Genomic DNA, 15,055 nt, shown 5'->3' on the forward strand with positions numbered 1-15,055 from the left:
GGCCGACAGCGGCTGGGAGTACTGCAAACGGAAATGCACACAGCCCTGAGGTATGAGAGGAAGCGTCTCACATCATTCAGCAGTGAACCCTATGCGGGGTAGAGGAGCAGTACTGACGGTTTCCAGAGGGAATACCTCTTCCAGTTCTTAGCCAGAAGGATGGTTGACGCTAGGCCTCAGTGGGGAGAGGGGTGGCGGGGAAGTGTTTTAAAATGTGTATGGTGATGGTAGGGAAGGAGAGAGTAGGGAATAGAAGAATCTTCAGGGCTCCATCAAGGATGCACAGAAGCCCCTGGAGCAAAAAAAGATATACTCTCAAACAAATGCCTCCATTTATATAATAAGCTGAAAGGCAAATTCCCTTTCTGATGGGTTGTTAATTATAGATTCCTTCTCTAAAAGCCCCTCCTGCTTTACCCTTACCTCTTCCCCCAGAGCTGGTGATCAGGGAACCTCTCTCTTCCTAAAAATCAAATAAATCTTAAGCACTTACTGAGCCACGCTGCTTGGCTGTACTGTGATTTGATATATGAAACAAAAGACAAGGGGCTGAGAATGACTTATTTTCCCTGTGTCAAGGCGAAGCACTTCCCATCACCTGGCTGAACTTTTCTGGAGTTAATGTGCTTTAGTAATGTTTAACTGATCAAAGTGTTTCAGAGAAGACGGTGGAGAAAACATTTTTTTAAACTTGTGATGCTTCTTTCCCTTAAAGGGGCAATGACCTGTCATGGTTAAGCAGTTTGGCTTGCACAAGCATTTTGAGAAGCATAATCGCCCTCACAGAACAGCAGCTTCATGTTTCCCTGCACAACAACCTTTCATAGCCTAAAATGCTTTGCATCCCAGTTTCCTTGATCTGCCTAAGTGCTTGCATGCTGAAAATCCCACCCCCCCTCCCTCCAGCTGTCCCTCTGGCAGGAAATAGCATCTTCCCTCTAGAGAGCACAGTCACTGCTCCTTTGGTTATTTAATCAGTGAGGGTAACATTCACTAAGGGCCCTTGTAAAGCTCTCTGAGCTGCAGAAACACCAGAGCCGCACTTACACACATCCAGTGGCTGGGAATACCCCTGCTAACAGGCATGGCTGGATAGTTACTGTTATTCCAGCCCAGAGGTTGAAGCAGCATCTGCTAAAGTGCAGCACTGCAGGGAGGTGGGGTAGACTTCTCCACGTGCTCAAATAAATTGGTTAGTCTCTAAGGTGCCACAAGTACTCCTTTTTTTTTGCGAATACAGACTAACACGGCTGCTACTCTGTAACCTGTGTTTGAAACCCACCACATTGGTCTTTCACACTATCCTTGGCTCAGGTCACTGTCATTAGCTTCACACTTTTGTGAGTGTTAAATTCAGCCAATAAGATGTAAAAGAAATATATATTTCTGTCAAATGGGTATTAACAACATTTACCCACCTTTATAAAGCGCTTTGAGACCCTGCTGCAATGTACTAGATAAGAGCTATAAATACAGTGTGTTACTTACTGACTATATAGGTGTTGGTATCTTCAAAGGAGACATCCTTTTTCAGTACAATTATTAATATATCAGTAACCTTGGGTAGCTCTCGGGGCTAGATTCATCTCTGGTGTTAGCAAGTGTAGCCCCATTGAAGTCAGGGAGATTGCATCTGCTCACACCAGCACAGAATTTAGCCCCACCATGCATAATGTTTAACGTTTTTGTACTTTGAATTATTCTACTCTGGGTGTAGAATTGGGCAAACACCTTACCTCTACATTTTTTTCACTCTCTTCAACGTATCAAAACCACATTCAACCTTTTGAACTTGCAGAGCCAAATGCAGCTGTGGTGTAAATAGGTGCAACTCGGCTGAAGTCAGCGGAGTCACATCTGCTTACACTTTGGCCCCCTAAACTCTGTGGACTAATCCTTTCTGGAGCAAAAACTGAATTAAATATTAAGGGCCTTATTCTTCAGCCTTACTCACCCTGTAGTAATTTAATATCAAAGTAGTCCCATTGATTTGCAATTGGGGACTACTTATGTAGTAAGGTACTACTCAGTCTGAGTAAGCACATGGCATAATTGGACCTTAAAGGAAAATTGCACCTATTTTGTTCAGCACTGAAATTTCATAAGGCGGAAAACAGTTCTCAGCATTAATAATCACCAAAAATGTAGTTTTAAAAATAATGCACATTTAAAAAAATTAAATATTGTTTATTCACCATTTTTTCTTCTGGGTTGTATAACTAGAATCACAGCCAGTTAGAGATTGGCTAATAATTTCTTCCTTTGGGTCCCTCTTTTGGTTAGTCTCACAAATAATTTCTCTTTTCATCAAAACAAAGATCAGAAATACCAAACTGTAATTAAAACCTTAATATTCAATTATTTCTGATTATTCTTGAAGTAGAGACCATATAGTCCCATTCTTGAATTTATTACTGGATTGTTATGTTTTCTTGGACAAGTCACTTCATTTTGTCATCTGTGAAATGAGTATAGCAATACTTAGCTGCCTCTATGGGGAGTTGTGATGCCTAGTTAATGCTTGTAAAGTGCTTTGAGATAGCACATTTTACCTGTGTGTATTTAAATATTATGTTGAGCTTTGGAACTTTGCAGGGCTGACCAACATGACTGGAGTTATCCTTAAACGCAGAGCAGTTTAGAAGTGTGACTTCTCCTGTAAGCATTTTAGTTTTCAGTTGAAACCTAATGACGCATACATAACATTTAACTCTGATGTCAATAAATAGCACACTACTCGGTCCTTGCCATAGCTATTAGAGAGAATGAAAATAAAATACCAACTCATTTTTATCCTGTGGCTATACCATAAAATTTAATAAAGCAGCAATAGGTAAAACACAGGGAATTTCCAGGGGATTAATGACCAGGGGGAGGAGCTGATGGTACACAGTGAAGCCTAGGGACATTAGCCAATCATGAATCCCCAGGCAATGCCCTATATCTAAGTAATATTGCTATTATGAAATAAACATTACAATGAAAATGGTATATGGAGAGTAGTAATCTGCTCACCAGCCAGCAAATTGGATGGGTGGAAGTGGATCCAGATTTCTCCCACCCCAACCCCTCTAAATGGTGCCCAGACCCAAAGTCAAGGGGGTCTTGCAGGTGAACTCCTCTTTATAGCTTGTGCTGGCACAAAGTTTGGACCACAACCTGGCCTTGAGACATTGTTTTTATATTTTGCCTTTCATATTTCCCCTTTCCCTGGGGTAATTCTAAATTACATCCACCCAGCTTCAGGACAGAGGGATCCCTCTGCATGTATTTATGGAATTCCTAGGCGGGGAAAGCCATATCAAGGTCTCAGAGTTGTGGACCAAAGCAAATGGTATGACCTAATACAGTTAGCAAATGATAATGCAAACCACAGAAACATATAAGGGATGGATAATGCATTTTCTGGCTGGGAAATTACTGAAGGTTTGTTTAGAGGGAAGGAACAGACTTATTTATTTTGGTGGGGTAGGTTTTCTGGATTTTTCCTATAAATCCTTCATCTCTGTTTTTGTATACACCAAGAATGTGCCACTCTCTTTGGACCCTTTGCCTCTTTATGTTTAGGAATGATCCAGCCTTTCAGTACCCATCTATGTTGAGGCCTTACATTAGAATTATGGGACCTGATGCACAGAGGGGCTTAGCACCTTCACCTGCCCTTGAGTTAACCACCAGTCCATAGCCATAGTCTGCATATTCTTCTCCCCGGCCTCTTGGTCACAGGAGAGTTGCTCTCAACACCTACAGCTCCTGCTTCCTGCTGCTGGGAAAGTGTTCTCAGGCATTACAGATTTCCATGATAATCCCCAGCCTCATGTAAGAAAATCTGGTTTGGTTAAATCCAGAAGCACATCCCACCATTACCAAGGTATTTCTTTATTATCTGATTAACAGGCTCAGTAGCTCCTGCTTGATTCCTCCCCCTTAATCCCAACCTCCCGCTCCCCCAAACACCCCCCCCCCACACCCCATAGCCTTATTTGTACTGTCGCTTCAGAGTAAAGGAGAAGCATGATCCCAAGGTTTCTGGGCGCAGAGCTCACGGCAGGCGCGCTGAATCACAAACGGCTGGCCACATGGGTCCCCTGTCACCAGCGAATATCTGCAAAACAAAAACAGAGCAACAAAACAAACCAAAAAGCCAGCTCCCCACCCAATGTACGAAGAGGGGCACACCCAGTGATCCCGACCCTTTGTTATCTGATCAGAGGTAGTGAAACTTACCCAGAAAGAACTGCCCATATCCCTGCAATCACACGATGCAAAGCTAACCGTGCTCATTATTCAGTTGATCTAGGTATGCACATTAATCACATGGGGGGGGGGGTAGGGGAGGGGCTCGGTCCCCTGGGACTGGGCAGAAGCTGCTTTGTCTGCACGCTGCGAGTGTCCAGGAGCGTGGTGCTGAAAGCTAAGGACGCTTCGCAGAGCTGCCCAAGACATCCTCCGCCTGCTGCCTTCTCTTCCTCGGCGCCGCTCCCCCGCCCCGGCATTTCCTTCCCTGCCCCTTTAAGCGCAGCACATTGCTCGCCGGCGGGATGGTGTGTGCGGGGAAGCTCCACAGAGGAAGTTACGCAGCCCGGGATCAGGCACTGAGATAAAAGCGAGGACCGTGATTGAAAGTGATGGCAAAAGGCTTTGAGCCTCAGTATTAACTTGCGGGAGAGGCGCGAGGGCGGGGGCGGAGGGAGCTCTCCTAAAGCTCCCTGCCATCTGCCCTTGAGCTCGAGGCGAGGACCCGGCCCCGGTGTCTGGGGACCCGGCCCCGGGGCGCGGATGCGAATTTGGGTTTGGGTTTCTCTTTCTGGCCGCGGGGGCGGGCGGGCTACGGCCGCGGGTGTCTGCGGTACGAAAAAGTTCAACTTCTCGTATCCCTGCTCCGGGCTTCCGAGCTCCCCCTGGAGACGGGGGGAAGGGGGTTGAAATTTCTACACCGCGCCCCCCCCATTTTACCACCCCCCCGCAGCCCCTTTCCTCTCCCCCCCCCCCCCCGCCCAGCCGCCCGCTCCGCCAAGCCCTGGGACGCTGCCCCGGCAGGTTGGTCCTTACCGAGGGGTGGGGAGCAGCCTCCCCCCCCCAGCCAGGAGGAGAGGACGCGTGTGCATCGCCCGCCTGGCACGGAGCTCCGGCGGAACCTCCCTCGCTGCAGCGGCTCCAGGAGCGTCGAGCCCCGGTAAGGAATCCCGGGGCGCGGGGGAGGGAAGGAAATCGGAGGCGGGGAGGGCCCCCCGATATCGCTGAGCAGGGAGCTGCCCCCCCTCCGCTGCGTGGGTTTGTCCAAAGCCGGCGGGCGGGTGGGAAGCCGCCGCTGAGGCTGGCCAAAGCACCCACCTCCCTGGGCAAAAGTTAGTTAGCAAGATGGGGCCACTGGCGGGCGGTGCCCTGCCCGTTTCTTTAATTTTCGTTTTAACTTGTGATCTGGATGGAAGGGATCGTTGGGGAGGATGCTCTGTGACCAACCCATCGCTCCCACGGCGGCTTTCTCCGGGTGTTTGGGCAAGAGATTAACAGTCCAGCAGTTTCTGAAAGGTGTGAAGTTACAGGGTGGCTCACTTCAGTCTTTTCTATCAAAGTGCTCTGTCCGCCTTCCCCATCCCCTCCCCTCCTTAACTCTGCCTTGACTGGCTGCTTTGCATGCTCACATTTTAAACATATATATCTCTCTATATATAATAGAGCTCTGATTTGTTTGGAAAAAACAAAAGTAGCAGGAAACACCCAAAACCTTAGATTATCCCCCCTGCAGTTCTCTTCCTGGCTTTTATGGATAAAGTGCACCTATGCAATAATTTGTTTGCCTGCATATGTTTAGGCAGATGTTAAATGATTTACTCTGCTCTGCTTATTGTAAAAAGATGATGCATAGATTTTTGTGATTAGGGGAGGCTTTGTAAAACTATAAGGACACACAAATCCCAAGTGCAATATTATCTGGACAAATATTTTTAAAAGCCTCACCTTATTATTGATTGCACCCAACTTTCTGCAGGAAAACTTTTATGAAATTAACCAGTATCTTGGAATTTTCAGTGCCTGCAATTTTCCCTACCTGACAGAGATGAAAGATAGAGACTAATAGCAAAGTCCCCTGGTAACAAGCTCTAATTTCCAAACAAGTTGTCTGGAGCTTTTTTCCTCCACCTTCTTTCTCTAAAGTTAGTTGTACGACCCTTGCAAAGTACACTCTAGATTATTTCTCAAGCTTTCACCCTTCTTGTGACAAGGAAGTGCTGTTCTCTCCACTTAAACTTTTTTTAGAGTTTCAGAGTAAGTGATGCAAAGCTAGAGATCATCATATTACACTGACATCTAATTTCCTATTTTGCCTGCTTTCTAACATTAGTCCTTGAATGCTCTCAAAGTCCTTATGCAAAGGGGTAAGAAAGAAAGAAAGAAAGAAAAAAAAGCAGCATCAATTTATGTGGAACTACAAATGCATTAAGGATAGCAGCTAAATGTGAGTGAGATTTGCAATCTTTCTGTTGGGAATATGGTTCTCCTCTGAGCTTTGCAACATCATGTGCCTGCTGTATTACATGCTGGGGGTATATTTTCTAACTTTGCTCTTTAGAATGAATTAAAAAGGGGTATTATCATCCTGAAAAAGAGAGAGGGGATTAAAAAAATCTCCTTGCACACAGTGTGTGTCAGTCTTTTTGATTTTTATAGTTCGAGACGACACTTCTGGAAAGAACATTGACAACTCCATCAAGTTTACTTTCTGTACTTAATTCCTGAGCAGTGTTTTGTAACTCAAAGTCTTGTCTCGTTATTTCAATAAAGGGTTGATCCAATAAAAAAAGGAAAGAGCTAAGTCCAGATACCCAGATAAAATCTAATTTTGTGTTTTTAATACTTTGGCTATCAGTCCCTTGTGATTGCTGAGTACTCTTAAAGGAAAATAAAGAGCATTGATTCTATTTGTTCCTGTGAACTACAGTTTCTTAATTACATTGGGTGAAGATTTATTTTCCAAGGACAAAACAAAACTGATCAGGGTGAAACCTGTAGTTTCAAAAGATTTTTTTTCCGTATTAGCTTTATGCCATATTATTTCAGAGCAACACTGAATTATTTCTGCAAAACATCTGTACGGTTAAAACGTTGACACTACAACTATAACAAAGAGACAATGTGCTTGTTTGACTAATTGTAGATATATTCTCAGGCAGATTTTTATTTCCTTGGGAATATGTGATATTTAGCAAATATAACAACAAAACAACTAATAGATAGTATAGAGTCTTTCCTTCTTAAGCTTCTCCCTCCGTCAACCATTCAAGTGCAAAATGTATTATTTTTAAGGTTATGAAAATAATTTCTTAAAGATAACAGCACGGAGTGCCCGTCGACAGAAAATTACCTTACTTGGTTTGTGTATTCTACTGAAATCTCTACTTCTCTGTGATGTTGTTTACCAGTTGGCGGTGGCTAATTTGATGTAAAAATTAGGCACTGACTTTTATAATAAAAAAACAGCTCTGATGTCAGCAGGGCTTATAGACACTTCTGTGTCACACCATTTTATTTTTTTTACTAAATTTACTCAATGTAAAAATAGCAGACTATTCTTTTTTGGGGAGTTTATTCAGGGCCAATGAAGCTATAACTGGCTCTCCTTTGAACAACTAGAGATGAAGCATGAAAGATTGGTTTTCTTTTCTGCATTCATTCATCTCAGTCAGAAACCCTTCAGTCTAAAAAAGGGGGCGGGGAGGGAGATGTTAACATAGATGTATGAATCCCCCTAACATGGATCAATGGATCTGTAACCTAGAGTTTCACATAGTAACCAAGGTTCATGATAAAGCAAATACTGAACACACTATGCAGGCAAAGTCATCTTTAAATTCTGGAGGGGGAAGGGGAGTTGTAGACTCAGGTGGAAAGAGAATTAGTCATTGCTCAAGTTTTTGTTCTGAAAACACACTTCACACCTCTCATTATAGAACTACTTTGGGATTAATGCTGAGAGAAGTTTGCCTTTTTTTGTTATTTTGTTTTGTGATTACTTGCGATTTTTATACTCCAGTGGCAAGAGAGTACACACTTTTTTTGGTTTAATCTGAAATGAATACCGGGAGAGGTCATTGATCTTCGTGTATTAGGAAACCTTAAAGGTTATTAGTACTTTAAATTGTTTTCATTAAATGTTATTGTGCAAATAAATCCTGTCTGTGGATACTGGACTGTGTATCTGTCTGCCTAGCTACCTTATTTATTTGCTTATTTTGTAAGACTATCAATTTGTCTGTCTATCCCTCCTGTCTATGTCTACCTATTCATGGTCCATTCTCAATCTTCTAATGACCTATCATTTCTTCTTGATATAATTTAGAGATCCATTAGTGCTATTGTTTTTCAGATACTGTTAAAAATCAGATACCCTTAACTGAGGTAGCTACTGATACAAACCTTCTATACAATAGAACGCTTATAAGTATTTTAATATGGATTGTTTTTATTAAAGTTGTATGTCTCACTTACAAGCTTTTTTAAATCTCATGACTCCTAGAAAGCTCAGCCTAATTTGTGTATATTCCATAGGACAGTTGTGTTCTTGCAAACCTTGTTTCACCTTCTTCCCCTTTCTTCCAGCTAATCTGTCTTTTAATTTGTTGCAGGTGGTGCTTGCTAATGAGCTCTCCCTTTCCCCTTATAATGAACAAGAAACGAGACCGCAGGTAGTTGGATGGTTTGTAGCTGAAGCTTTGGAAACTTGGCATTATTAGCCAGAAATTGTCCTACGTGCATGCCTTTTCACCAATGCAAGAAGCAAAATAAGAAACAAACAAATCAATGGTCTTATTTTCAATAAAGTGACCATAGGACAATCGGTTTAGATGGCTTGCAAAATTTACCACCCAAATTATGTTGTCAGAAAAGTTGCCCTTTAAAAGAAGTAAAGTTTAGGTCCAAAGAGTCTCCCATTTCAAGGTTACATAGATAATAATGTCACTTAAATATTTTTTAAATAAAGTTTTTTTTTTTTTTTTAAATAATTATTTAAGGCACACCACAGTTTAAGGCACTTTAAAAAACTATACATTGGTAGCAGATGAAAAGGTTAAAGAAAACTTGATCTAGGCTCATCATATAGCCTCTCCAATTTTTCTCCTATCAAATTTCATCAGCGAATCAGAACTTGATAGCTCTATTGATTGAGTAGAGTCACCTCTAGATATTTTCACACTGATGTAGACGATCTTTTATGCAAAACAAACAAAACAAAACAAAAAAACCATTAAGTTAAGGAAGACTTTTGACCGCTGATCAGCAGTTCTGGAAGGGCTGTCCATAATTCTCCAGATCAAGTGACTTGCAAACTTGGCTTCTGTACTAAGAGACTTTCCTTGTCTGAACACAGCATACAGAGCTGGGCCATTGTTGTCATCTGGATCTCCTTAGGCTATATAATTTTTTAGATGAGACGTTTCCATGCTGATCCTGACAGTAACCCCTAGTCCAGTAGCTGCCTTTCTCGGGACTCTAGGCATTTCCTTTGCCCAGGGACTCTGCGCTTGGTATCAGTTGCCATGCTGCACCTGGTTGCTTTTCTGTTGCACTGTCTCCCTCTGGCCATGGGACACTATGACATTTGCAAATCCTGGGTGACCACAGATGATGGCCCATCATGGGAGTTTTATGCTTGCCAGCCCAAGGCCATGCGAATGAAGGACTATGTGACAGTGAGAGTGGATCCACCAGGAATCACCTGTGGGGACCCCCCTGAGAGATTCTGTACTCATGTAAGTATTTGGTTTCATTTGTTTTCCTAGTTGATGTGGTAATTAATTATGCTTATGTCATCAGGGACAGAGTACTGTAGCTCTGAGACAATGGGTAATAAGGATACCCTGGATCACAGTGCCACTGTTATCTGGTAGTTAGAACAAGGAACAAGAAATCAGCTTGTCTATCTAGGTTCTTATACTGTTCTCCTCATTGTCCTTTCTGAACACCTTAGTTTTATTCCCAACTCTGCCACTGACTCACTGTGAGACCTTGGCGAAATCACTTTAATCTCCCTAGGACCTCAGTGTCCCCATATGTGGCATGGGAAGAATACTTATCACCACACAGGGGTGGTAAGTAACTGTTTGCAAAATGATTTTGAGGCCTGTGAATGAAATATGCAATCAGCATTATACTACATGTCTGGCTCTCAATAGCATTCATCTTTCTTAGAAGCTCCCCTGTCATATCTTTTGCTGTAACATGTAAATACCAGCAGAACAGCCTAAGAGTGGGAGATAGTGCTGTGTCACAGAACAGAATAATGAAGACGGTCCTTAGATCAAAGGAAGAATCACTGAAGCTGAAGATCAGTTGTTTTGTTATCAGTTTGGGATGGATGATGTTTTTAGGTCACTAGGGCCAGATTTTCAAAAGAGCTCAGTGCCCAATGTGCATCCATATTTTGAAAAGGCCCACTTAATTAGTGCCTAAATGGGAGCAGAGCACTTCTGAAAATCTGGATCCAAAGGCCTGTGTAGTTCACTGGACTCCTATGTCAATGGCACAGAATCCTAATCTCAGGAGCCATATTTTATTAGTGATGAGTAGATGTTCTGTAAGTGTGTGCTAGGGTGCTGAATAGAAAGGAAGGGTATATTTTGGTTCATGGAGGCAGATGGCTTACATGTAAGACTCCTGCATCTCAAAATAGCTTCATAGTGAGAAATCCCTAAAGCCTATCCCTTTTCTTTTCTCCATTTCAACATGAAGAGGCACCATAGCCAGACACTCACTCTTGTATTTAAAATCTTCAACCTATTTTCCCTTAAATATTAATCATTGCCTTTTACTGAGTGCACCACAAAGCTGGGCAGGACCATTTGATTTGTAATTCACAAGGATTACTTTGTTTAAAGAGTTCAGAAGTCAAAACAAACAGCAAAGCAATATGGTTTAAAAGTCCTTTCCTAAACTATACAACGTTAGAACCATGGTGAGTCAAAAAAAAAAAAAATCAAATTACATTTTTAAGGAAGATCGACGACAATCAAACTATGTACTGAAGAGGCTTACATCCTAATGGCACTGAAAGGGGAAATTTCTTCTTTACAGATTCTAAATCACCAATTATTTGTGTTGAGGCGGGAGTATTGTCTAGTGGCTAGACCAACTGGCTGGGAGTGAGGATTCTCAGTGTCTATTCTCCACTCTACCACTGACTTAATTTAAGATTAGTTAAACCACATGAACTCTGTGCCTCAATTGCCCTATCTGTAAAATAGGCAAAATAAGCAGCTCATTTACTGCTCTTGAGAAAAATCTCGATTTATTATCCCAAGAGGAAAATATTGACCTAAAGCTAACTGATGCCAAATCTTTATGTTCACCAAAATACAAAGCCAACATTTGTATTGTTACATATGTTCAAAGTGTTTTCATTAGAAACATCTAGTAATTAAGTCCACTAATTCCAAATTTGTAACAATTTTCTCTTTTAAACTAATATTCTTATAGGACAGATGAAGTTATAGGTCCACAAGAATATAGTTAACTATTGATAAGTCAGTCTAGAAGCATAGATTTCCATTTATCTGATTGGCTGCAAAGGGATTAAAAGGTGAACAACAGATTTCACTGAATTCGTCAGGATGCAGTTACTCGCCAGTGCACTCTGGTTAACACTCCATCAGACCTTGGTGTTGTTGACCTATCAGGAGGTCAGTTAGAAATTTACCGACCCACTACATAAATGTATTTAGCCAGTAATGAGCCAGCATCTATTACATGTAACAATAATAATTCCTATCTTACAAGGTTGTTGTGTCTTAAGTAACGTACCTGAACTGCTTGGAGAACCTTGAAAGAAAGGGATCTAGAAATGCAAAATATTATTATGGATTTGGTTGCAATTCCACAGCTAACTCCAGAATAAACATACCGGTCCTACTATAGACATTAACTGAGTTGTACAACAGGGAGAATTTGACATCTTGTTAAAGTTTCAACTTGTAATGCAACAAAATGCACCCAAATATATTCCTTGAAGAACAAACAGATTTGGAACAAAAGTGTTTAATTGTAAGTCATTTTCTATATCATGTGACAAATTCTGCTCCCAGACCCACTTGTGCAACTGTTATTACAATTCATGGGAGTTAAGCATGTGTAGCTGAAGGTGGAGTTAGGGTCCCATGCGTCTCTGCTACAGTGCAGTTAAATAAGTACCTGGGGGAGCTGTGAACCTAGGAATTGTGTAATAACTCTCCATCATAGCCCAATGGTAAAATATAATATCATGAAGGTAGAGCGTGACACTTGAAGCCTCTTCAGGTAACGTATCTGTTCATCCTGTGCATTTTGTTCCATTTATTTTGATTTTTATAGCCTCTTTCTTAAACTCCTGGTGTTTAACATAATTAAAAATAGCAGAGATTCCATTTAGAAAAATTAACGGATCATGTTAGTTAATTAGCCTTATAAAACCCCAGCTCAAGCTGCCATTCCCCCTTCCTGGGCCATCCCCACCAAACCCCTTGCCTCTCCCAGTGCTGAATAAATTCTAAAGGCGTAAAGAGGTATATGATAATGTTGCATATAACAGTAGATAGAAATGTAATAATAAAAATTAAGCAGAGTAGACAGCCAGCCCAAAATTCAGTGGGTAGAACAATGTGCTGCTATGAGAGAAACCTAGGATGGAGTCTAATTCTTAGGACTTCTGCACCTTTGGCTGGAAGGCCACCATGGTAACTTTTCACAGCTTCTGTCATGGAGAATGGTATATGCTCCCTTACCCTTGAGCAGCCCCTTGTGGTCAGCAGAGAGAGAGCCAGTCTTGGAAGAGGTGGTTGGTTCAGTCACAGGGCTTGCGTGGTGACTTAGCACCTATTGACACAGAGAGGAGAAGACAATCTAAAGTGGGGGAGTGAGGGCTGTGAGCAAAGAATAATGGCCCTGTATAAAGGAGGTATGAGCAAAATCCCAGGGCTCTCCATCAGTCATTGTGGCTTCTAATCCTTAGTCCCTGTATTCAAGAATTGCAGGTTTAGCAACTCCCACAAATGTTGTGTTAGATGCTGTATAGCAAAGCTAACTATGGTGTATGATTACATTCTCCACACACTTTTTCCTCTCCTGTTGAGCTGATAGTAAAATATTCAATCATTTGCTCTCCTCTGTAGTTTTTAATTACCGATGCAGAGCAGGTAGACACTCCTCAGAGCATGGCTTTCTAGCAGAGTAAATTTTATGATGGCTGTTTTGATCTCTCTTCTCTCAGGTGTCTTCTGTAATGGCAGGCTGCTATGCATCTAGTTAAAATAATAATTTAATTACTAATTAAGCACTCAGTGCCGAGGTGTGTGCAGGGCACTGTACAGACAATTGAAATAAAAATAAAATTACACACAAGATTAATAAATACATGATTAAGAACTTCAAAGTAGATAAAGAGGAAATGGTGATCTAAACACCTGGCATTATTAAAAATGGATGTAGGAGGGGAGTCCTGCACAGAAGCTTATGTTAAGGTGGCTATCCTGCAAGATGTTGGATGCCTTCTGTGTGGTACCCTCAACTCGTATTGAAGTCAAGGAGACACTCTGCAGCCTTCAGAATCAGGCTCTAAAACTGTAACAACTCTGAAAGAGGAGTGTTTTCAGATGGTATTTGAAAAGTGGAGTGTGATAGGCTGAGGTGGTTGTCTGGGGGATTGCAAAAACTCTACCGAGTACTGTACCGTCTCAGTTCTAAAGAAATTTCTGTTCACATCTGGCTGCTTTTTCCACTCCACAGAGCATTCCTGCTGATTATTAAAGTAAGGGGTTTTGTTTTCACAGTTCTTGAACTTTCTCCTGTTTATGTCAGTACCTTCTGGCAGGGTCACCTGAAAAAATGAATTGTAAATTTCATGATGGCTGGAAAAGGGGTGGGGGGACGGGGAAGATGGATGGATGGATGAATAAGAACCTGAATGAATCTAAAAGTGAGACTAGAAATTAATAGGAAATAGATCTCTTAACCAAGGGTGCTTGGGGAGAAGGGTGAAATTTCAAAGACCAGCTGCAGTGTGCTGCATACAACAGCTAAAACCAGATTTCAAATGAGGGAAAGTAAGAATTGCTGCTCTATAGTAAATCTTTCTGTGGGTTTGTGTGAGTGCAGTAGCATGCTTCTGCATTACCTGATACAAAGCTACTTTGTCATCAAGCTGTTTTATTGGGGGGTGAGTGGCAGAATACGGCCTTTCTAATAAAACACACTCCGGTATCCAGATATTTTGGACCAAATTCCCCTCTGTGATATACAGAGACAGCCCCTATTGAGTATGAACTGATGCCACTGAGAAGAGAATGTGACATTTGTACTTTATTTTTCCAGGTCTGCAAAAGACTAATTATTTACAATTAACACAGTTGTGTAGGTTTACAGTGCAACTTACAGACACCGAAAAGACACATTCTCTGCCCCAAACACAGGCAAATGTTAGGGTTCCCAGCTAGTTATAACAAATGCATTCTGATCAGGGTGGGAAATGCTCAGCTACAGCCCTCAGGTACTAGAGAGGTGCGGCAGCAAGCTAATGTCCAAAACTGTAATCCATGTAATTAGTTGTTGATTAATGCTACAGAGAGCTGTCACTGTGCTAGAATACCTCTGTGGTGCATGCAGCCCATCTTTCCATTGTGAATTAGCCTTAGTCTGCAGAGGGGGGTGCTAATCCTCATTCACATGGTGCTCTTTGACAGAGGGCAGGGCTCTTAGCCCGTATTAATGTGTCAGGGGTATTTTTTACAGTGTCAGCATTGCTTCATCTGTAAATATAGCTTGTTGATTTTGACAGGAGTCTGTGAAAGGAAAGAGCTCCACTTTATTTGTTACACCTTCAGCTACATGTGATCTGTGTTGATTCCTAGCTAACTTCTCTGAATGGATCCTCATGTTAGGTCTTTACACCATTGGTTAATGTTGTTGTTTCTGTAAGTTTTAAAGCCACACGAAAATGGGGCTTGTTTAAAGAATGCTCTTCCAAAGACACTCTCAGAGATGCCTTGACACAACATATCTAGGGGTCAGAACAACTGATGGTTTAACT

The 15,055-nt window shown here is 41.9% G+C and overlaps 1 protein-coding gene across 4 annotated transcripts in view; it reads left to right on the forward strand.

The window, feature by feature from the left end:
- Positions 1–5,026: 5,026 nt before the first annotated feature.
- Positions 5,027–15,055, forward strand: part of NTNG2 (netrin G2) — a 73,355-nt gene continuing 63,326 nt past the window's right edge. Inside the window, exons 1-2 of one of the 4 annotated variants that reach the window (XM_074973628.1) lie at positions 5,027–5,176; positions 8,628–9,752. In XM_074973628.1, the coding sequence (XP_074829729.1) occupies positions 9,540–9,752 (213 nt within the window). In that variant the 5' untranslated portion in view covers positions 5,027–5,176; positions 8,628–9,539. Of the gene's footprint in view, positions 5,177–6,438; positions 6,461–8,322; positions 9,753–15,055 lie in introns of those variants that run through there. The other 3 variants (XM_074973631.1, XM_074973629.1, XM_074973632.1) reach the window with 3 other exon arrangements.

Source organism: Natator depressus, chromosome 16 (assembly GCF_965152275.1).
Source record: "Natator depressus isolate rNatDep1 chromosome 16, rNatDep2.hap1, whole genome shotgun sequence".
Taxonomy (NCBI): Eukaryota; Metazoa; Chordata; order Testudines; family Cheloniidae; genus Natator; species Natator depressus.